The sequence below is a fragment of the Cyprinus carpio genome, chromosome B14 (genome assembly GCF_018340385.1).
Source record: "Cyprinus carpio isolate SPL01 chromosome B14, ASM1834038v1, whole genome shotgun sequence".
NCBI lineage: Eukaryota > Metazoa > Chordata > Actinopteri > Cypriniformes > Cyprinidae > Cyprinus > Cyprinus carpio.
Genome location: NC_056610.1, coordinates 20,434,306 through 20,459,899, shown reverse-complemented (window position 1 = coordinate 20,459,899; position 25,594 = coordinate 20,434,306). Strand labels below are relative to the sequence as shown.

The following is a 25,594-nucleotide window of genomic DNA, read 5'->3' as shown; positions in this document are numbered from 1 at the left end:
GAACCACAAGCGATGCCTCGTACCATTGACAAATGAGATGTCGGTGCCAGTGTAAGCAGCCTTAAGCCGACTGGTCATTTCCTTCAGCACTGCTATCTGCCGCCGAATCACCATGTCTGGTTTGGTGATGTCAACTTCCACATCTGGATTAGACACCTGATTGGCTAAGCCATTGCCTATGACGACAGATTCGTACCTGCATGTGAAAAAAGGTAGGAAAAGTTGAGAGGACGACCAATGTTGAAGGTTTGGTGAGTAATGACATGGAGGACTTTGACTGTATCTGGGTTAGCAAACAATAAGAGTGTCTTTTAAAAACTCTTAGAAATGTACTTTGTTTTAATGTTGGTTTCATATGGTTTTGAAAAACTATATGTACCATTTTCAAGAAATATTTCAATATAATACCATGTGGTTTAACAAGTAAAAAGTAACACCTTATTTTCCTTACACTAGTCTAAGTGTTCACACCTTAATCAGATTTTCAAAGCAAAATGTTGAATTTACAGTACAGACCAAAAGTTTGGAAACATTACTATTTTTAATGTTTTTGAAAGAAGTCTCTTCTGCTCATCAAGCCTGCATTTATTTGATCAAAAATACAGAAAAAAACAGTAATATTGTAAAATATTATTACAACTTAAAGTAATAGTTTTCTATTTGAATATACTTTAAAAAAATAATTTATTCCTGTGATGCAAAGCTGAATTTTCAGCATCATTACTCCAGCCTTCAGTGTCACATGTAACATCCAGTCTATCACATGATCATTTAGAAATCATTCTAATATTGATTTATTATGAGTGTTGGAAACAGTTCTGCTGTCTAATATATTTGATGAATAAAAGGTTAAAAAGAACTGCATTTATTCAAAATAAAAAAAAAATTCTAATAATATATATTCTAATATATTTTCTTTACTATCACTTTTTTATCAATTTAACACATCCTGGCTGAATAAAAGTATTGATTTTATTTAAAAAAAAAGAAAGAAAAAAAAATTACTGACCCCAAATTACTGACCAGTAGTGTATATTGTTATTACAAAATATTTATACTTTTTATTCATCAAAGTATCCTAAAAAAGTATCACATGTTCTGAAAAAATATTAAGCAGCAGAACTGTTTCCAACTTTGATAATGAATCATCATATTAGAATGATTTCTAAAGGATCATGTGATAATGATCCTAAAAATTCAGCTTTGCATCACAGAAATAAATGATAATTTAAAGTATAATAAATTTAAAAACAATTATTTTAAATTGTAATAATATATCACAATATTAAATTTTTTTTCTGTATTTTTGATCAAATAAATGCAGGCTTGATGAGCAGAAGAAACTTCTTTCAAAAACATTATAAATAGTAATGTTTCCAAACTTTTGGTCTGTACTGTAAGTAAAATTTGCAGTGAGTTGTACCACATGACCTTGCTTTGTCATAAAAAGATCAAATTATTTGATATTTTAAAAGACTTATTGACGTTTCCTTTTTTAATGTTTATTTTTGGCGTTTTTGCCTTTTTTTATTAGGATAGGACAGTGTATGAGATAGGAAGCGAAGTAGGAGAGAAAGAGGGGGACAAGATCAGAAAAGGTCTGCGAGCTGGAACTCGAACTCAGGACGCCTGAAGCGCAACGGCACTATATGTTATTATAATGATGACAATTTCCTTTTAATGCTTATTTTTGCCCCTGCCTATTTGATGCACCACATGACTTTAATTTGGCAAACAAAAGTTTTCCAAAATGTTGCTACACTGGTTATTTTTACTGCTTTTCTAAGAAATAATAAAATTGTCAAACTACTTTGAAAATTTAATTCTTACAATTGAGGCATTATGATAGAATTTAGATTTAGCGCTCTTAAGTTTCTGACTTTATACACTTTAACCTGGTAATTAAAAACATGTAATGACTTGAAAATACCTCACATATGACGAGCAAGTATTAACTGCATTTAAAAGCGATTTTGTTCGAAAATAGGAGCATCATCTCATTGACCCACCTGCTTTTGGCTGTACCATTCCAACATTCATCACCGACAGCAATTCGCTCTCCAACACACACAGTGTCAGGCAGGGTGGACCAGAACTTCTTGCTTTGCTTCAGTTTCTTCTTAACATCAGTCAACTAGGAGACAAACAGTTTGTGTTACAAACAATACATTCTGATCTGGCAAAATCAATCGACATCTTTTTAACCTGTTAACCTGCACCCCCCAGCTGAAAATGAATTTATTGTTTTGTTTATGTTGTTGTTCTTGACAACATTTTTTTAAACTCGCAATTTTGGTGTCTTTGGAAAGAAGACCCTTTGAGCTTTACTCAAGTGATAATGCTCAAAAAGATAAAAAGTTATAGACACTGAGGAGCCTTGAAAAAACTGTACCATACTGATTTTTTTTTTATTTCATATACAAATACATGAAATCAGTCCTGGAGCAATCCAGAAAAGTAATGGGTTCAACGTCACATATCTCATGAGTTTATATTTCAAATCTGAAGGAGATACCATGAAAAATGAGACTGCTCATCACGGCTGTCACAAGAGAGCACCAAAATTCAAATAAACAAGATTCCATGCATCTTTGACTTTTTTTTCAGTGGATGGTCTCATTCTGTTTGTGACACTGTATGCTACAAAACCATGTTGCTTTTTACTACCAAGATGCAGTTTTTTTGAGTGCAAGATATTCCATAACGGATACAAACAATAACTCTCCCCGAAGAAATGAGATGTAAACAAAGGAATGTCCATCCATATTACAACATCATTGTTTCGTTGGACTAAAAGTGCTCTATGGGATGTTGTTCAGTGGACCCTTACCTTTCGGCCTAAACCGGGATTTACAGCTGTGGATGTGTTTGTGACTCGTTATTACGATGAATCTGGTACGTACTGCGTTTTGATTATACATGTTTGGATGTGTACTGCCTATAACAATTTAGCAAATACATTCCTTATAAGCTCTCCATTAAAAAACAGCGATCTATCGTCGATGCTAGAGGCTTAGACCTTTAGAAAGATATATAGTTTGTTAAGATTAATTTTGTCCCTTTTCAATGAATCTATTCGTAAACATTGACGCGTGCAAACAAAGAGCCGGTGTCCAGGTGCGGGTTAACAGGTTAAAGAAAATAGAAGTGAAATGAATGGTAGTAAGGGTGCCCATTATCCTTACCAGTCGGTCCAGACTGGTGCCAGCGGCGGTGGTGGGTCTGGCGTCAGGACTGTAGGGTCGGAAACGACCGGGGAAGCCTGAGTCTTTAGTTGAGCGCCGTGTGCGGAAAGCCATGCTGGGTTTGGGCTGCCCGCATCCCTGAAACACCTAAAACAGACAAATATCTGTTAATACATATGCACCAAAATCAGATCAAATCAAATAAAACATGCATTGCGCATGTGAAATTTTGAAAAGAAATTAAAAACATACCTTCTGTGAGACCTGTATGCTGTTTTCCTGCATGTTCATGATGGCGTCTGAGATCTTCACGTCTATGGGATCTATTACTGACTCAAAGTTAAAGGGTCCCTCTAGTCTCTCAGCAAGACCAAACATGGCATCTAAAATTAATAAAATACAAAATAAATGCATTAGTAAAGGGAACACCCTTAAAGCAATTCATGTCATCAATGCTTTCAATTACACATGCCCAAAAACATTCGGTCATTTCCACCACTAGATGGCAGCATACAGTCATCGGTCCGGGCTAAGCTCTTAAGGAATTGTAGCCTGTTGTGCTAACAGCTTATTAAACAGTCAGAGGCCTGAACAAGGGGCCCCAATTAAGGTTCCCCCAAAGCTGACAGGCCGGGTGAGCAAAGCCAGTCCCAGATTCCCACGAGCCAGGAATACTGCGAAAGCGCACGAGAATGTGTGACGGGACCTGAGACCACACGGCCTTCAGAGTCACCAGAGGCCCAAAACACTTCATGAAACACATGCATGGATAAAAACAGAGCCGCTCCCCAGTGTTCACTCCTAATCCAAGTCAATTCCAATTCTGCTTCCAAGCTAAGGCTTCAAATAAATTGTTTTGGCCTCAGAGCAAGTGGAAACAATTTCAATGTGACCTGTTCATTTTTAAATCTGTGATTATGATACTCCTCTGCTTAGTGTGGAAAACTGGCTCCATTACAGTTAGTAATGGTTGAGTAATAAATCAATTACTTGAGCCATTTAACACTCTCTTACCAAGGAAGTTATTCCACTCTGTGTCCAGATCGGCCTGATTGGCCAGGCAGCCTCGCATGACGTTGAGACAGTAGTTCTTGCAGGGCTTCAGAGCCACCTGGCCGGAACAGTACGGGCAGTATAACATCTTCATAGCCGCATGCACACAACTCGGAGAGGTGCTTACCTGAAAGAGAGGACGAACAAGAAGATTGAGCAGAGTCAGCAAACAGACACAGGAGGAAAAGGTTAATGAGTCTGCAACCTAATTCATATGCCTGATGCTGCTGATAAAACTCTGAACAAAGAGCATCAGCGACCCCGCCACCTTTTATAAGGTCACTGCTGAAGTTGTGTTTGCTTAATTTGTCATTGCAGGTTCAATTGCATCTACTTACTCGCTACACACAACGAGAAGCCTTGGCCTCTGATCTTTTAATGCTGGAAGATAAGCACCGATTGGTCCATCCAGGTGTCCACCTTCACATACTGATAAACCCTATAGAAAACCTGTACTTTCGATCTCTGCTGTCCCTGATCTCTGACTTGCTTAGTAAACATTAGTCGCCCTGCTAGCCACAGAGTCAACTCTAGGCCTGGGTATTGATGAAGATTTCCCTGTTTCAGTTTGATTCTGATTTACTGATTTCATTTGATTCTGTTGCAATTTATTTTATTCTGATTCGCTGGAGTATATGTCAGTTATGATTTTGCTTACATAAAGACATTCTGTGTTTGCTAATGTTTTAATCAGGCCAGTGTTTCAGACTGATTCAAACTTAATTAAACTGACCTTTTTGAACTATTCAGTAAAATAATCTATGCATAAGCAGAGTTATCTACAATTAATACACAAAGCGAAACAAACAATTAAAAATGTTTCTGTTAATTAAAATAAAAGTGCAAAAAAAAAAAAGATATGATATGATGGGAAAACTTAAGCTTTCAGTTGCTGGAAATAATTAAACTGAAATAAAAGTTAGTTAAAGCATTTATATATATATATATATATATATATATATATATATATATATATATATATATATAGAAATAAAAGTTAGTTAAAGCATTAAAATGTAAAATATCTAAAGAAAAAAGCTCATAGAATTACTAAAAATTTAAGTCAAATTTAAATGAAAACTGAAAATTTATAAACTAACTCAAATTCTGAAAAAAAAAAAAAAACTAATACTAAATCAACACTAAAAGAGTCATTCATTTCATGAATCAGGATACACTGATCACTGTATGTTTTTAATTCCCTCAAAGAACCGACTCGCATCTTCATGAATCAAACTACATTAGTCATGCTTTTAATTCACTACAAGAAATAATCATCAGTCACTTGTTTATTGATCAGACTACATTGGTAACATTGTATTTTTTATTTTTTTTGTTTTGCATGCAGCCCTTGAGGACAAATCACATTTCTTGCCATTATTTTTTCTTAGTATTGCATCACATTCAATGATTTTTTTTATTGTTTTTTGGAAAATTGAATTTTTTACCCCTCCCTAGTCAAAGTAACTTAAAAAACAAAACAAAAACAAAGACAGCTTCTCACCGTGGAGACTTTGCCCATCACCTCAGGCATTAGCGCCAGGCCACGTGTGAACATGCGAACTGCGATGAAGGACCGGGTCAACTGTAGGCGCAGCTTGCGTGGAACGTCGCCGAAGGGTTTGAGCTGCTCCATGTGCCTGCTGACACACTCCATGTATGAGTCGTTGAACTCATACTGCACATTGACCAGTCGGAACATGCGCTCCAAAAGCTCCGTCCAGAACTCCGTTAGCATGTCGTCCAAGTTGACGGCACTGCTCCCATGGCTGTAGTATTTGCGTAGCTCACTGAAGAAACGCTCAAAGAGCTCGGCGTTCTTCACATACATCAAGCCGTAAGTGCGCACGAACATGTCATTGAGAGATTTCTCTGCATTGCTTAACAGCTCTCTGAAGAACTCTGAGAACAAAGGAGAATAACGATGGAGTTGTTTAGTTTTATATGTCAAAGGTGATGAAGGTTTTCAAAAGCATTCCTTATGTCTCTGAAAAGAAAGTGTGTATGTGAGTGTTTTTATATTATTAATATATATAATAATATGCATATTTAATATAAATATATAAATGCATATATATATATATATTATATATATATATATATATATATATATATATATATATACACACACGCACATACACACATTATACACTCACACACACACACATATATATCAATAAAAAAAGACTTGTTAAGTGTACTTAAGAGTACACTTTCATGATTGTTTCTTAACACACTTAAGAACAACAAAAAACGCACTTTGTAATAATGTCAAATTAAACGTTTTACTTTAAGCTACACGATTAATCATCTTAACTCACTTATTCTGTTGACTAACATATTAAAGCACATGTAAAATATGTGATTATAATTTTAACTTTAGCGCGTTACTTAAAAATGTAATTAAAAGTTACAATTTTAAATATGCTACATTTTGGTTTCATCATTTCAAATGTTTACCTGTCAAACTCCAAAAAGGACTAATAACTAAAAAACACTAAAAAGCACCAAAAAGTAGTCTATGTACTATATTCTTAGTCTTCTGAAGCCATATGATAGCTTTATGTGAGGAACAGATTGACAGTGATTTTTTCACTCACTGCAATTCTCAAGTAAAATATAGTGCAGGTTTTACAACATGATGCTTTGTTATGAGACGCTCAAAAATCAGTAACGATTGATGAAGTCCAACCCGTCAGTTTATTAAAATTTACTGTCTTTTATCTTTTAATATAGTTATGTTTTTAAAGGCTACATTTACAGTGCTTTTTTGTCCTTTTTGAAACGTGACAGATGTGACCACTATGAACTGTCAGAAAATATTTGACAGAAAATGGAAAAAATTCCATTTGGAACAACATGGCAGGGAGTAGCTAAATGATGATCGTTTTCATTTTTGAGAGAACTACCATTTTAACAATCATTAGTTGTACATTACGAAACTTTTGCAAATGGGTATTTTTGGCAAGCCCTCATTTTTAAAGTATTCTCGCATGAGAAATAAGACACAAGATAAGAAATGAGATCTCTACATCTTGTCTTAAAAAAAGAATGTGCACTTACTGGCCATGAACACAAACATAACAGATATGAATTGGAGCACATGCGTAACATGAAATAGAGTATGCACGCAGAAAGACTTCACTTCAGAAACAGCACACAGACTGTCAACTTCAACATGTATAAAATGAATTGTTATTAACTTTGGAACGTCAGCTGGCAGCGCGTCCGTGACTTTGTCATTACAATGACGCTCGAGAGACAGCGATTTAGTGCTCCGCAGTGCCCTCAGCCTAACTTGGTCTCACTGACTGGAAAACCTACCAGAATCGCGAGGGAGGCCAGAAAAGCACACGGTTATTATCTAAACAGATTAATGCATATTCCATTTGACCCAACACAAGGTTTTCACTCGCTACGTTCCAGGAAAATAACTTTTGTGTCTAAGGAGAAAGAGCTGAGAGCGCAGAAAGGATGAAGGGCAGCTAACGTCTCGCCCATCAAGCCGGCTGAGGCTGACCGCTATCAATGGCATTTTCCTGTTGTCACATTCCATTCGCTTTTCTTTCTCTCCGCACCGCTCCCGCTCCGTCCTTCAGAAGGCTTTTCAATAGGATTACTGAATAATGCTGACCCCCCTCCCCGAAAACGGACCTGTACCCCCCCGAAACCCCTCGCACTCGCTGACTCTCTCCTGCTTTCAGTTCATCTGTGGCTTCAGAAGGCTCTCTTCATTTGAGACGGGGAACAATGCCCTACTTCATCCTGAGGAATGTCAGACCCCCTTCCCTCCCAGCCTCCCCAAATAATCCAGCCCCTTTCTCCCATGAAACCCTCTCTCTCTCCCGGGCCGGCAAACGCTACTTTCTTAATCTGAACAAAATGAGAATTTCAAAGAAATGCTTCACCTCTCTTCCCGCGCTCACACGCGCTCGCTCCGCAAATCGCGCCATTTGTTCTCCGCCTTTGTATCACCTTTCTCCTCTTGCTAAAGGCCCGCCGGCCCGCAGCACAGATGCCCTGCGCATAATGAGTGAGACTTTTAAGTGTTAAGTGGCCATGCATCTGTGTTCTCGTAAACCGTCTTTCACTACCCATAGGCTTCGTCGACACAAACAAGACACCTCAGGTTTATAAACAAACAAAGCATGCTGTGCTGCTGTCAATTCCACCTCAAGCTAACACACAGCCAGCTGAATGACAAGAGGTGTGTGTGAGAGAGACGGACAGGGGAATGCGAGTGTATTTGAGGGCTTTTCTAAATGCCCCCATCCTGCTGTGTAACCACGGATACCGGAAACACCGCAGGCCTCGCATTTAGCTCCCCTCCCACGAGTGGCCCTCGGCCCCTGGCCCCACACAGGGAGAGAGATAGAAGGCACCCAGCTCCACGCTCCATTGACAGAGATTAAACCTTAAGGGCCACCGCACCCGCCTTCCTCCAGATCCCCAGGAATGCCAGAGCTGTCACAAGTTTAAAGTCAGGGGGAGGAAAGAACGAGGTAAGGATGAGGAGGAGAAGATTTTACGGGTTTTCAAGTCAGTGTGCCATTACCAAAGAAAGCCCGAATTTACATGAGCCACTTGTCAGAAAACCACTTCAAGGACACAGTCAAGTGAAATTAATTTCTGTAGTTCTTGGAAGATTTTTGTGCATATGCATCAAGGCACAATAATTATACCCCAGCTAGATGCAAAAAACCTTTGTTAAACTGCTTATGGGTCAATAGCATGACACTTTAGTATAGGGACCAATTGTCTCTAACTAGTTGCTTATTAGCATGCCTGTTATAAACATACTGGTAGTTTATTAGTGCTTATAAATCACATTTTCTGCATGACCATACTGTACATTCCTAATCCTACCCAATACCTAAACTTAATAACTACCTTACTAACTATTAATAAGCAGCAAATTAGGAGTTTGAGGCAAAAGTTGTAGTTAATGGTTAAATAAAAAACAAATATCTAAATTTAATAAATTACTTAAATATTTAAAAAATGTGAATCATGCATGTAAGCGATTACCAGAAAAAAAGCACTTTTTTTAAAGTATTAGTATTAAAAACTAAATAAATAAAATATCTTTGAGACTATCTGCAGATCCTTATGACTAATATTAGATAAACTGACCTTTCGATGAGAAGAGAAGGCAAAGTTAATTTAGTTTGTAAAATGTCAAGGGAAAAAGACACCATGTCCTCTAAGACTTAATAAAATTACTGAATTTTTATTCGAAAAAAAACGATTGAAAAAAGTGTTTAAAAAAAATTAAGACTTATACATTCACGTTTACAAGGTGTGTTGTAAATGTTATCTGTTTTTGTCATATTACAACATTATATAATTTTTAATTTTGTAAACCATTTTTAAGAAGAAAAAAAATCCAGCACAACACATTTGTTTTAAATGAGTTTAAAAGATTTTCCCGTTTCTTTATCGTGGACACCAAGCTGTGCATAAAGCAAAGTCGGTCACTCAACATCCACCATCCCCCACACCCCTCCTCTCCACATCCTTCCCAACATAACTGCTGAGATCTTGGGACCCAGTGTTGTAAGCGTTACAGATGGAGGGGCGTTACTCAAGCATCCTACTTCGTCATTAAAAGACACTTTATGATACACTGGAGTCTGCCAACAAGCGGACTGTGGACCTCCCTTCTGATTTTTCCATTAAAACAACCTTCCCGCATCGATTTAGAAATGTGTGTGAAAGGTTATCCGTGAGGGTGAACTACAGACCCGTATTACAATATCTATGAGGAGGAATGGAAAGGGGTGTTTGGACTCAACAGATGCCTCAACACAGGTCCCAAATCTCTGAGCGCCTAAACATGTTCCTCAGACATCCAGAGGAGGGAAAATTCCTTATTCACTGTCACGCCCTCCACATCAACTCCTCTACTCATCCCCCTTTGATAACTCTTCTTTATCCCAGGCGCTAATTGCTCCCCATTTGTGCCAATTAGTTGCTCAGCTTCTTTCTTTCCTTGTGGGATTTCAAACCCCCCTGCAGAGGCGTCGAGGTTGAGAATTTGGTCGAGGTTAATCCTAATTCTTACAGCGCAATCACAACTCCTCCAGACGGGGTCACCTAGACCCAGACCGGATGCACGGGAAGGAATAAACAAACCAAGCTCTAGAGGAAAACTATTTCTGGTAGGGGACTTAATTGCCCGTGACACCAACCTCGAGGCTTTGAAAGCAGAGGCTGCTTCCAGTGCACACACACCCAAACTCACTTAAAGAGTGTGTGCGCTTAAATTCATTTCATCTTAATGACATCTAGCCGCTGTGTTGATAGCAAACATGTTCTACCGCATTTCCTGCAGAACAAGTTGTGTGTAACCATTTAGTCTTCATTACCTACTATAAATACATTCACCTCTGCATCCTGAAGGCCTGACCAGCACAGAGGAAATGTCTGTTTGTGTGCAAACGAGAAAAAATGTGTTTCTTCTACAGCAAAAACACTCAAAGACACTCAAGCATTTCATTTACACCTTAGACGTTTCTCCGTTTCAATGAAAGAATGCATTGACGCTGTCTTTGTTTGCAAGCATAAAAGCTACTGGTATTTTAAGTCCGTTTAGCTCATTAAGTCACATGCCAGGGTCTAGTGCACATTTTACGCAGACTGGCGATTCAGAGCGTATTCCCACGGTAAGAGTTCAAAAGACCTGAGAACCTGGAGATGGAGGAGAAATGAAAGGCGTAGACTTATGGCAGAGAGAAAAGGGGGAGAATGGGGACAAAAGGCAGCAGAGAAAAAGAGCAGAGGAGGCGGCGGGCGGGATTCCGACACGTCACATTCCTGCTCACATCTGGCTGCAATACACATGATCCCTGTTAGCATTCACTCCCTGAAGTCGCACTTTCTTTTTACACTCACACAAACAGGCAATCTAGAGAGCCGACCAGGTCACCTCTCACTTCCATCAATGTTCCCTGCAAGCCATCACCTCTGATTCTGTTCCCTTCCTCTGCAACAGGGATGTAAAAACATTTTTTATTTTTTTTTCAGTACCACGATTCTGTTCAAACATAAATGTAATAAATGCCTAATAAACCAATCTAATATGCCTGATAGTCCTGTCTATCATCATTAAACACCACACAGTGAAATAAAAAAGCTATTGAAAGCACTCATATTCAAATGCAGAAAAAAAAAGTATAAATGCAGTATTTTTTTCCTTGTTAATAATTTTGTTGAATAATAATAATTACTGGTAGAACAACAATTATTCTTATTATTTTAATAATCTCATTAATATTAAACACCATTAAGAGAGAAAAACATAGCATTTTTATTTTTATATTTTATAAGTTTCATTGATTCAATTAATATTAAAGAAGACATTCACAAAAGAAATTTTAAAACCTTTTTTAATTTCTAATTTGCTTAAAGCAAATCTTTTTTGTGCTAAAAATGTTGTTTAATTGCAATATTATTTAGAATTCATTTTGATAGAACAATAACAATTATTATTATTATTAATTAAATTTTATATTATTATTAATCAATAGCAAGAAAAAGAAAACACTGCCTTTTATTTAATATATCAAATACGTATGTTCGATAGCATATTCATTTTTGATTAATAGAGAATTGTGAAAATTTCAGTGGTATTGCTTTTGACTATTGAATATTTAGTATTATGAAAACACTAGAGCACATAAATACTCACATCATCATCAAATGTTGTTACACATCATTTAGAACATCATAACACACTCCAGCTCTCACAAAACTTGCCAGAAAACCGACTGTGTTGAGTCCGTTTAAAACCGCCCGGCTGCTCTGCCAGAGACCCAGAGCTTTGGTAAAGCTGGACGGCCACATGTGAGTTAACATGGATCTCATTTAGAAATAGCTGTGGCTCAGAGCGGATGGGTGACGAATCATGTGTGAGTGGAGGGAGATGTGCCATCAGCACTTCATTTATTCCTTCCTTGTCTGTCCAGTCATTGACCAATCAATCCAAACACCATCTCACAGTTTCATTTCAGAGGCTACAGTCCTTTACAGCCCTGGCTCGATTGTATCTACCCAGAGAGATGTTTTTCTTTCAAATGTACCCTTGATGAACTCGAGCTGGATGCGTGTGACCAGGCCTTTAGTTTGTCTCACTTTTCCCCATTTGACACACTCTTTATGGCATGAAGAGAAGCAAACACATAAAACATGCCTTATAAACCAGGCGAGTATGCGTGTGTGTGTGTGTTAGCCGGCAGAGCGTCTGTGGGTTTTTCCCCTCCTGAATGAGTCAGCAGTGTCGATGCATGTTCCCATGCACCCCTCTGCCCTGCACTGGGGAAACATGATCCCGCTCTCCCAGCCTGATATTCACTGCCACATGCACTGTAGAGAGGAAGCCAGGCCTCTGCATGTGTGTGTGTGTGGTCTGTCTGCAAGCCTGAGAGTGTGTGTGTGAGTGTGTGTGTGGCAGATGACTGTGGGATGTTGAGGGACAGGTGGAGAAATGGATGTATAGACTATGTGTCTGGCAGCCGGGGGTGTCTGTCAAACTAACTGTAACAGTGTATGAAAGGGCAGCATGAGCGGATCAACAACTGATTAACCGACAATATCGCAACACATTTTGATGCAAATGACAAGCAAAGTGTTCGGATTTGGTAGATTTGCATGCATGAACGTGTGCAAGAGTTGTACTGACGGTCAAAGTGACGGTGTCTCTGGGTGAAGGTGTTTTGCAGGTTGGAGCTGAGCTGATGAACGGGGGCTTTCAGATCCGTGCGGCTCTGCTGACTCAGTTTCTCCTCCATCTCCAGAGTACAGCAGGAGAAACCTTGAGGACACACCTTCAGATGATTTCCTGAAAAAGACAGAATTTTAAGAAGTGTAAACACTGTAAAAAAGAAAAGAAGAAAAAAAGAAACAATATATTGTATATTATTTATTGTATATTTTTTATTTTATTTTATATTTTGTTTAATTTTTTATTTTATAGATGTGAACCAGCTTTTCACTGCTATACTATGTAATTTGTAAATGAAAAGGCATTTTCAGTAATGGTCTCAGACTTTTGGACCCCACTTTATAATGTAATATAACGCTCTGACAGCATAAGGCTGTTTTACAATGCCAATAAAGATCTAGCATTTTAAAATGTTAAAGAGCAAGTCATTTTATTTATTCATTCTTCAACGAATGAACTATGTCTAGACGTTTGGCGACCCGAAAGCTGAAAACCTAACGTCAAACTCTTTTCCAATACAAATCAAACAAAGAACAGGACTGAACACAATGTGCTTACAGAATAAAGTGAGCTGACAAGCCACAGGCATCCAAGACAAAAAGCAAACACTGAATATTCAAGACCCTGTGGACGCATGTTTCAGTAGTTCTAAGGGAACCTGGGCTTTCTTCGTGATTCGCCCCATCAGAAAACAAGTCTGCGCTGCGGTTGTCGAGTGAACGGCACAGATGGACAGCGAGCGGCTGGATTAAACAAGGCGTCACATTAACATGGGGAGTGTGAGCAGGGTGGACTGCGAAGTCGCAGCTGCAATAATGTTTTGTTTTTCTTTCTTTTTTTTAATGCGGTTGTTGGAATTCAAGAGAACACAAGGGTCCTTTCAGTGGACTGGACTCCGACCGGCGGTTTGGCTACCCATGCTGCTCTTCAGCGAGACTGGCCACTCAGGAGAGCGCACTGCACACCGATGAGAGATCCCCGCTTTCAGGCCATTTCTCAAAGTGAATATACATTTAGCTCCATGCATTTCATATTTATTAACTGAAATTTAGATGGTTTTGAAGGCCACTGTGTTCCTGTGAGGGATGATCGGGGCACACAAACTGAAAAAATCTACAAAGATTGTAACCTTCATCAGCATGTCTCATGAATATTAATTAGGTGACAATGCTCATCCAATGCTCCTAAAGTGACTTACAGAAAAACAGATTAGGACCATTCAATAGATTGATCTAATAGATGGAAGCACCGATCTATACAGTAATGTGATATTGTGAAGATTTGAAATATTTTTTCTTTACACAATGACCAAGCAAAAGTTTTCAATTATATCTTTGACCAAAAAATAAAGAGGAAAGTCAACTACATTTCAAAAAGTGGCTAGTTATAATGGTTGACAAACTTGGGTTTACTCATGAACACTGCACAGTGTCTGTACGGGCGCAGTGTATTACGATATCCGTGACACGACTCGTATCGGAGCATCTGCTGAACACATCGGCGTGGGTGAAAAGTGAGGAGCTGTTGAGAGCTTACAAATAATCACCATCTCACAAAATATCCAAGAGGAATTGTCACTGACCACTGCCAGGGCTTGTTTTACACAGGCGGAGCAGGAAGGACAGGCAGCGTGTGTAAATGTGCATGGATATAGTCTGCTCTTTTTTTTTTTAAATAAACATCAGTGTTATTGACTGGGGTGTCAAAAGCCTTAATCAATCCTGCATTGAAGAAGATTTGCAAAAAATATAAACAGAAGTTATGGCTTCATACATTAGGAGTCTGAAGGAATTGGTCTATAAATTTGAGAAAGAGCAGCACCTTCACCCTTCCGCGGCCCCAGACCAGCTGTACCCCTCAACTCCACTGGGACCCCGTCCAAATCACTCACTCACTTTCACACACTTGGCATCAGGTACATACAAGACCTGTACATCATATCTCAGCCCAACAGACAGCTCTTTGTATAAGGGCATTTGGAGAGAGAGAACCTAACCTGAAAAAGCAAAGCAAATATTCTAGTAAAAACACAGAAAATGGAACCAAATTTAAAGGTCTTGCAAATTACTGAACAGGGAAAACAATTCGGAACCTTTGACCATTTCAATACAGACCATTAACTAATCAAAACAATCAACGCAGGTGGAAAACGTGATTTTAGTAATGATTTTTTCAGCTATGCATAAAAATACAGCCTTCAAATGTAAAAGTGTAGGATTTCTGGGCCACTAGCTGCACTAAACGTCATTGGCGGAGCCAAAAGTTGACACATCAGCCTGCTAAAACAAACAGTTACCGTATTTCACGTTTTACTCAATAGCTTTATAATCAATATGCCCATCTTTTAAGAGTCCAAGTCAATATCCCTGCATGCACAAGCTAATCTTGGCAGACACGTGTAAAAGGGAGGCTTTTGTGATTTCATGTTGCTTTAACGCAAAGCCAAACGTTTTGACAGCAATAAGATCCATTTCCATGTGATCCTTAGGAGTAAACCACCTGACTATAAATCTGAAAAAGAGATTTGTTATTGCTGTCTCCAATAAGTCACTTCCTGTTGCAGTTCTGGAGTCCCAAGAACATTCTGTTTTGCTGACGGATGAGGGGATGGAAACTGTCCCGTGGACAAAACCCAGTTTAGTCCTGACGCCCCCCATTCCCCTCTCTATTTCTTCCCCAGCCACGATGTGCCCCTGGCCCCAGACAGACTTTACCCCCCATAACCCCTCGCCGCTAGTCAGCAGGCTTAACCACTGAGGTCAAAGGTTAACAGCCACTCCTCTGAGACAGGCCCTGCACTGTGACCCTGCTAGAGACTGACCAGTAGACCCACCACCCACACATATTACACACACACACACACACACACACACACTCTCTCTCTCAATCACAGGCCGGACCCTCTGAGTCAGAAGTCATAAATTCTCTGGGGGATTATTTCAGGCCGGCCATCACTATAAATCGCTCTGGCCACCACATCAACATGCTGTTGCCAAAAGAAACAGAGTAATGGGCTTCCCTGTTGTCTGCCTAATAAGACACACGCGGCAACTTCCACATGCCTGCACAAGTGTCATCAATACCGTCGCTTCTGCGTACAACCATCATCTCAGGTGGATATGAGACGTGGAGAATCATCATTCGGCTTCTAATATGAAAAATAAAATCCTATTTTTATAGCCATTTTGCAGCAACCTTTTTCCTCAATAGAATAGATTGAAACACATTTTTAAGTCCAAATGATAGAAAAAAAATAAAACAAATACACAATACTTTGGAATGACATTGTTGATGCTCGTCAATCAAAACTGAACTGTCTTTTAATATTTACATATTTAACTGTGATTGGTCTTCTTTCATGCATTTGTTTGCATACTGAATTGTATTGGACAAACCACCTTAGGTAGATGGCATATTTAATTTCCATGAATAAAAACAAGACTGAGGGTTAGTAGTACACTTCAAAGGGCTGTAATAAGTAGTTGATGCAACAATGGAAAATCCTGTTGAAAAAAAAAAAAAAAAAAAATATGGAAAATGTGTTGTGAAAATTATGTGACATAGGATCCAAAGACGTTTAAACTGTCTTTTCTTCACAGCTTTGATTTAACGAAGAAAACATGCCTAACTCAGAGTTATTTTAGTATTATTAATATATTACTTTATTATTTTTTTAGTTTTATTAATTGTAGTACTTAATCTTTTTTTCAGCTAGTTGCCAAGGCAACATTTCTAATTTTCAAATTTGAATTCCCAAAAATGATTTTAGTAGTTTAAATAACAACACTGGCCTACCCTCACTAAGGTAAAATGTCCAGATAATATGTTAAATAATTCAGTATACAAATAAATACAAGAAAAACAACTAATCACAAGCAAAGGTGTCAACACTGTCCATTATAATTTGAATTAAGATGGAAAATCTGATTCAGTGGAATATTTTCAGACTTTAGTCTTGAAAATGTCAAAACTTGAATGTTAACTGCAGAAAACTGAAGAGTTAGTTAGTTTTAAGGTGCAAAAAAGACAATTCCTCACAGGGATGGTAGACATTCAAAATGAAAGTGACAACATGATTCACACACTCCCGTGAGAGTTGACTACAAAACAACATGGCACACATCCCAACACCAGAGCCATCTTTACACAAGCTGCAGTAACCACAGAAGGAGGGGAACTACTATTTGACAAGAAGCTTTTTTCTCAGTTGTGGCCTAGGGTTCGAGACGGCCCGATCCAACTAAATGAGATGTGTTGTTTTGGCTAGATTTCATAAGAGATAACAACAACAACTTGCAGATGGTGATACAACATCAACCCTTGAGGGGAAATGCTGCAAATGAGTATTGCTTGAAACCTTTGTGGAATGAGCGTTTAATGAGCACACTCCCTCCTTTTGGCAGACGACGCTCATGCTATTAGCTTTGAAATGAGAGTGGTTTAATGGGATAAAAGGCAGAGCGAAAATGAGCGTAGACATTGCAGACAGATAAGAGCAAGATATTTGATTTCTAAATCACAGCCTTTCTATTATACGGTTGTCTTCTCCAAAATGTGCCTTGCATGTTTAGACATGTCCCTGCTTATGCACTCTCCTGTCTTCACACCATCTGCATGAAGGCAGACCTCAGCACTCCTCTCTTTGTGTGGCCTGAGGCTATCTTTGGACCGTCCATCCTTCATTTACAGACTCATGAATACAGGGTGAAGGAAGGAGAGCTTTCACAATGTCTCCTTCCCTGAATTCAGTCTAATGGCACCTTGATATCAATTAGTAGGAAATCGTGCAACAGCTCTAAAGCATTTATGAAGCACATATAACATTCACTAAGATTTACAGTGCTTTACAAAAACAAACAGAGCCAGAAAATAGAGTTTTATATTTCTAGAGGCACTCTTGGTAATCACCAGCGCTGGGTGATATTGAGTTTCCATAATATATTTGCTAGCAATGTAAAATTAAAGCAACATTATGAGTATCATAATGCCTTATGCACTTTTATTTTACTATTAAGTTTCCAAAAGTGCATTTTATTGCACAAGTCTGATGCAATGAAATGCTATTTAGGAATAGACAATCTTTCCTTGTGTCAACAAAATGGTTTGATAATTTCTTCTGAGTTCAGAATGAGCTGGGAAATTCAAACAGCCCATTAAAATAGTCTGACTTAACTACTTGTTTGCATTAAATAATTATTATTTTTTTAACAGAAGTGCCTGAGATGTACTTTTTATATTAAAACATTTTAGTGGAAAAAAAAAGTTAAAATTGATGCCTGTGGGTAAATAGTTAAAAAAAAACTAGCAAAATATAAATTGTAACTAAAATCTAAGCTTCCAATAAACATTTTGAATTTACTTGGATTAAAAAAAACTAAAAAACAGAACAAATACATACACCGATTTAGATCTTTTGTTTTAGCTATATCCACTAGGACTGTGCGATTAATCAAAATAGTCATAAAATCACGATTTGAGCGTGTGCGATTTCTAAATCGCTTTAAAGCATGATTTTCCACGGCCCGACCTCCCGCAGTATGCTATCCAATCCAATCAGAATGCAGCGCGCCTAAATGGAGCGAGAGAACAGAACAGACTGGGCATATGTTGACACACTGTCTGTGGTGCGTATTTTTTCTGAGCCGCGTTTTAAGTGCGCGCACTCTATCCGGGCGAGAGCAGCGTGTCTCTGAGCACGCGTGTCTGGTTTTGTGACAGAGCAAAGGGAATCTGCGTGCGAGCGGAGAGATTCGCGCTCACACATTATTTTAATGTGATTTCGCGATACAATAACGCGCTCTCGCTGCTGCTTCTGCACCGCATACACATACTGTATACACACTGCAGACAGAGTACGTGTGAACCTGTATAATGTATAACAAATCTATTTCAACACCTGAGGCACTGCTACAATGAACTCTATGACCAATGCATGGCAAGAAAGAAAAAAAATCCCTGATCACGGGATTTATTTATTTTTTTGCCATATGTCTAGACATTTTGTAACACCTTTACTTAGTGATTATTTTGACTCATGTCTGTTCTAGAAACGTTACAACGTTTTGATAAGGTTTTAATTGGTTTTCTTTTGGAAATATGTTTCAAATTCATACTGAATGCATTTATGACTGTAAAGCATGTCTGTGTGTGTCAAAATCGTGATTAAATTAGAAATCACAAAATTGATCAAAGAAATCGCGATAGGATTTTTTTGTCCATATCGCACAGCCCTAATATCCACCTAGTCTTGGTCACCATTAGCACAGCTTTTTTGTTAAAATCAAGCCTCAAAATCGAAATACTTTGTTTCACTCAACGAGTATCTGAGGCCACAGCTGGCATCTTGTTCATGAGGAAACAGCTGGTGCTCTCTATTAATAGAGTTGTACAGAAGGTAAAGATAAAACTCCTCAGGTTTTCATTGAGCGGTTCCCACCGCAATGGGAGCGTATTCAAACGGGAAAACTGTAACAGGAACCCATTATTACAGAGCAACTGCTCATATGGCGGTAATAAAGAGGGGAATTACTTTCTCTTTCTCTCCAAATCCAATCCAGCATCTCTCATACACTGCCATGACAAGTTTACAACACTATTGCCAGCACAATGATGCCTTTCAGAGACTCGCAATAAATGTAGGACGGCTAAATGGAAATGACAGCAGAGCTGGCCGGTCCATATGATCACTAAACAAAATGGTGGATGATGTCAAGGGGGTCGTTTTATGGCACTTGGAGTGAAGCACTGAGAAAAACTGGCCTGGTAAGGAGGCACTTAGCACTTACATGTAGTCCATATTGTCCTGTAACATTCACTAGATTTAATGAGACAAGCTTTTATTCACTCAATGTCAGTCTAAATGACTACCCTTTTCCCTTCTTAAACAACATATTCTACACTTTTGCAGTTTATTTTTGCATTTTAAGTAACGTTTGTCAAGGTTTGTTTTTTTTCAGGGCACTATAAACAATGATGTTCAGTTTTTAATGACTATTTTTGTCAGTTTTTGCTATTGTACCTGCAATTAGAGCTGAAGTGTATGATTATTGTTGTATGTTAAAATAAAATACTCATAAAGCTTAATGCTTCAACGGAAAGCAAGCAATTTATAGGCCGATTCCCTGGAAAAGATTCCCCCAAACACTAAGGCATGATCAAAACATTGCTATGTTTGTTGCAGTTTTAAGACCAGGGTCAGCCAATGCCATACATTTGAGACAGAACCGTTTGAGAAACCTGTAATTGGTAAATTCCAATATGCAAGTGACATTAGTCATGATTAGCTAATATGGATAAATTTGAACATTTTTGCCAGCCAAACCATTTAAATTAAAAATATTTACTTGAAATACCCCCTGATATTTAGGTAAATATTTAAATAACTTGCATGTTCACAGTTCTCTGATGCCAATAATAATAATAATTATTGTTTTTTAAAAAATATATATATATATTTTTTAAATAATAATATTAATAATAATTATTATTTTTAATAATAAAATTATTATTATTAGCAGCCCCATTTATTATATATTTATTTATTTTTCTTTTCATCAATTCACAAACCCCCTGCACGAACCCTCAGCGGTTTACAAATCCCCATTTGGAAAGCCTAGTATAAACAAATGCATAAATGTAAGCAGCCGTATGTTAATAAACTAACAGTTCTGACACAACCATGATGCATTCAGAATGACCCACTTTTACCACTTATCTTCCACAAATGAGCTTGATGAACCTTAGAACTTGTCTACATTTCTTACGATTCAAAAGAGCAAAGAAATCCTATTTTCCCCGAACAGGCCAATGCACTCATGCGTGTTCTGTTGATGCCGTTAACGGCGCTAACAGGCCTGACTGCAGAGGTAATGTGAAGGGGGCGATTCAAAAAGCTTAGAGACTGTGCTCAAGGACACATTCCTCAGGTCTAACACTATGAAAACATTAGCAAAAAACTCACTTCACAGGTCTGTTGACCTTTAATTAGAGTGCTGTTTTTCTAATCCAGCCCCCTTTCCATTCCTGATATATCCTCCTCCTGCTCCACGGAGAGCACCAACTATTCCCTGATCTTCTGAGGCCACATTCACAGGTTACACTGCTGAACCAAAGCTGGGCATTTTCAATAGTAGGTTGTTTACTTGCTCCATCTGGTTGATCCATCCGCAGAGGTCACGTATCAAACCTCATTTGGAATGAGTGCTGCTAATCCCTTTTGCTATTTAATCTGCAGTTACGAGCGATATCCTTTGAGCGACACATCTCTCAGCAGCCCCATGGGGCAAGTGTCATATTAATGAGGAACTGAGTTAACGAGCAGGATATCCCACGCCAACTGGCCCAACTGACACTCGTGCAGGGCAGGAAACCCTGTTACAATACGGTACAGTCCAGCCAAGCAGGGACATACAGACTCATTCTGCAAACTATGGCCCTTGTGTCCGGTAAGACCGAAATAAAGGAAGCAACACAGAGAGTGAATAGACAAAACAAAACCACTGCCAGATTACTGTTTGGCCAAAATATTCAATTCAAATTCATGACAGGACAACAAGTTTAGACTAGGGAGACTTTCCGTCACCTTCAAATTGTTAATGGTTAATTAATGGTTTAACAGAGGTAACTGTGTAGTCAAGAATGTGACAAATTTTCAACAGTGGTTGATGGACAAATGATGCAAAACATGTCCATGATCGTTTAGGTTAAATTTTAATATTAATGCATAATGGAAAATGCATGTTTTAAAGGGATACTTCACCCAAAAATGAAAATTGTGTCAGTAAATACTCACCCTCATGTAATTCCAAATCCATGAGGGTGAGTAATTAATGACAGAATTTTTATTTTTTGGTGAACTATCCCATAAAGTACAAATTTTTTGTACTTTTTTACATTTCTACCTTCATTACAAATGGCCTTGGAGTGTGACAAATTTTTAAAGTGGGCATGATCTGTTTTCTAAAAGCATGTTATTGATCTCATTGTGAATGACTGCATTTGTGTTTATTTTTTGATCTTGTAATTTTCAATTAACATCATGACTTGATCTTCCACTGCCATATGCTGGATTTCTCCAATTATTTAGTGTATTTTAACCCTGCCCCTTTATTGCAATGGACTTTAAGCATGAATATTAATCAACAACTGAAAAAATGTCTTCTATTTCTGTTCCATCGCAACTTAAAAAATATTAAGATACGTTACAGTCTCTCATTTAATATAAGCTCATGAAAACAGCATTAAAATTATGCATAACAAACAGCACTGAAGGATGTGCTAACATACCAAAAACGTATTTCATGACAACTACCCTTGTTTCAGCAGAAAAAGTTACAGTCTGCGCTACCTACATCTGGTTGCACTCTGAACTCGCATAAATCACATCCAAAAAAGATTTAGACCCACAGAAATGTTTAAATCCACTTCTTGCTGAGCTCTTCATTCAAATAATATAAAACAAGCACTCAAAATTCGCTTTGAAACGGTTCAGAGATTAGGAATTTCAGTTGAGGAGAATTAGAGATGAAGACACATGGCAGTCTGCCACAAGGCCAAGAAAAGCATGTGTGTGAAATGATGCTTCCTTAAATTAATCAGGGATTAAAATCTCACACACACAGCTGTCAAAACACCAAACCACCAACATTTTCTTTTCAGATGGCACGTGGGTTATTGAAGAGGAAATAAAAGTGCAAAAAACAAATCAATACGGGTATTATTACCAAAAGTCAAGGTCCCGATCGTGTCATACCAAGTCATAACGCTTGACTCTTAACCACAGGCTTATGAGACGTTTGTTTGATCATTAACCAGGGTAAGAGCGCAGCAGTTAAACCATCTCCTGGTCTTCTGTGGTGCACTTAGTCACAAAGCAACATCAAGACTACACAAAACACAAACCAGATGTAAAGTATGATGCTGGGCAGGGAGCCTTAATACCTCGTAAATCCTCAAAAACCCTGAATTGGTGCAGTGAGACACACATATGTTAGATTGATGTACACACTTGAGCGATCACCCACAAGCTCTCATCCTTTTGTACCAGTCAATCTCTGATTGCTAAACCAGAGCAGGGCCTCTGGCCAATTAAAACTCCCCACTGGTAAGCATTCCAAAAGGCTGCCATCCATGAACATTTACCCAGAAGTCCCTGGGGAGATTCCACAACATCGCTCCAGCCTCTCACTCCGTGTCCGTCTCCCTCTCCCGCCCCAGCGTGCCGTCTCGGGCTTTGTGTCCACTCACAAAAGCTCCCTGCCTACACCACTTCCCAGGTCACCTCATTGTGAATCATTTAACTTGGACTGGCTCTTTCACAGACACATTAAAAGTTAGGACACTGCATGTTTGGAGTTTAACAGAGGAATCAACGGATCTCTGTTGTTCATTACTGATATAGTCCTTTCTGAATGCCGGAGTGTAAAGTTTCTCATTCAAACTTCATGGAAGTCAGTTAATGACCGAACAGGGTCAGATCTCATGGGCGAAACTAGACAAGCACAACATGGCGATGAAAAGATCAAGATCAAATTAAACATGGGTTTGACTGCACATTAAAATGATTTGATGCCCGATTTCTATGGATGCACTGATATGGCCGAGACCAATATTCGATAATGTTTATATTGATATATTGACTGTTATTACATACCAATCTATATTTTAACTGATTAAAGTCACTTAAAAGTTCACAATACAGTCTTATTCCACAACCCTTCAGTCTTTATCCCACAATCATTTAACAAACACTATGAATCATTGGAATGAAGATACACCCATATCCTTAAAAAAAAAAAAAAAAAAAAAAAATAAAAAGTAAAAAACGACCAGTAAAACCAACTGGAAATAACTTATCGTAGGGCTGCACGATTATGACAAAAATCAAAATTGTCAATTATTCACTTGAAATTGTAATTGTGATTATTAATTACGATTATCAAAATTTACATTGAATGATGTTTATACTATTGTTTGATGCAACTGCATGCCGTATTTTTATATGAAAATAAACAAGCTGAAAACACTAACTGAGTATTAAGCCTCAAATGTCAACTATACATTGGATTGGTTTCTTCTTTAAATTATAAAAAAAGTAAAAATATGAATGGTATTCTAATGTTATACTAAAACAAAAACCCTTAAGATAACATGTAGAAAGAAAAAAACATATCTTAAGCATGCAGCATAACATAAGCGGACTCTGAACGATTACGTAATTGTGGCATCAATAATTGTAATCGCGATTAGAAATTCGATTAATTGTGCAGGCCTAACTTATTGGCTCAAATATATCGACCAAATACACTGAAATTAGAGAATACACATTACAAAATCACATTTCTTGGCTGATCCTAATGACTTCATTTGCATTTTTGTTAAAAACAGGCAACATTATAACATTGGCCATCATGTTGTTTATGCACTATATTTGAGTGCCGATAAAATTTTCTATAACAGTGCATGAAATACCAGAGAATATAGTTGATTTATCCCCTTATGGAGCCGAGCATGGGACATGGTGAAGGAGTGGACACACCGGCTCCACAAAATGGAGCAAAGTTCAGTTGGAAGCAATTACACACCCCCAACCAATAGCTCCAGCCAGAGATACAATAAAAGACAAATTACAATGAGCCTGTGCGTAAGCAGAGAACTGACAGCCTGGAATGCACCGTTTATTTACCCATGAGGAAAAAGGGGGCAAAAGGTACAGGCCAGGAAGAGACGAGAAGGAAGAGGGGGTTGAAAAAGAGAAGAAGAAAAAACACAGGAAAAGCTGATGACACAGCTCACTCTGATGCTACAGTGAAGGAATCCTCAAACCCTCTCCAAAAATGAACATCTGTGCACATGTTTGCATGAGGACACAAACAGATGGATGACAGCGGAGAGGTTAGCAGGGGGTGGGAAGGTCCAACGTGAGAAACTGCAGGCCTGGCTGAGCAGTGACAATACATACATCACTTAAAATAATCAGTCAAATGGTAACTAACACTCTGGGGGATTGCAGGAAACTCACTTTTCCCCTCAAACGGCAATAGTCCCAAACCAAAGCTCTGCTGTAAAGTAAAAGTTATGCTAAGAGGTAAACATAGGATGATGCACTTTATCAAAATGTAATAAAAAAAATGCTTGCTGCCCCTCCCAAGCACATGTTTTCTTGTAATTCTTTATGACAATATGGAATAAATGAAAGAGCTTTAGATTAGTTGCTATGTAACAAAAACAAACAGCATACGCATGCTTTCACTGCGAGATGCACTTCAAACATCTATTGTGAGTGATTAAAGCTTAACTGAATATATTAGCAAATAATAGTAGAGCTGCACAATTAATTGAATGTCTAAATCGTGAGTACAATTATTGATACCACAATTATGTAACCATTCAAAGTGGCAATTATTTGTTCAAAGTCCACTAATGTTATTCTGCACGCTTAAGATGTTTTTTTTTTCTTTCTACGTTATCTTAAGGGTTTTTCCATTGTTTTAGTATAACATTATAATACTTTTTTTATAATTTAAAGAAGAAACCAATCCGATGTATATTTGACATTTGAGGCTTAATACTATAGAAAAGCACTAAAGGGTTTTAAAGTTAGTGTTTTCAGCTTGTTTATTTTCATATAAAATAC

At 38.0% G+C, this 25,594-nt stretch overlaps 1 protein-coding gene across 1 annotated transcript in view; it reads right to left on the bottom strand.

Moving 5' to 3' along the window:
- Nucleotides 1–25,594, bottom strand: part of gpc4 (glypican 4) — a 39,811-nt gene that overhangs the window by 2,663 nt on the left and 11,554 nt on the right. Inside the window, exons 2-8 of the mRNA XM_042738501.1 lie at nucleotides 12,919–13,077; nucleotides 5,743–6,140; nucleotides 4,200–4,365; nucleotides 3,438–3,568; nucleotides 3,186–3,332; nucleotides 2,010–2,134; nucleotides 24–196 (exon numbers count right to left, since the gene is read on the bottom strand). Of these exons, the coding sequence (XP_042594435.1) occupies nucleotides 24–196; nucleotides 2,010–2,134; nucleotides 3,186–3,332; nucleotides 3,438–3,568; nucleotides 4,200–4,365; nucleotides 5,743–6,140; nucleotides 12,919–13,077 (1,299 nt within the window). The remainder of the gene's footprint in view (nucleotides 1–23; nucleotides 197–2,009; nucleotides 2,135–3,185; nucleotides 3,333–3,437; nucleotides 3,569–4,199; nucleotides 4,366–5,742; nucleotides 6,141–12,918; nucleotides 13,078–25,594) is intronic.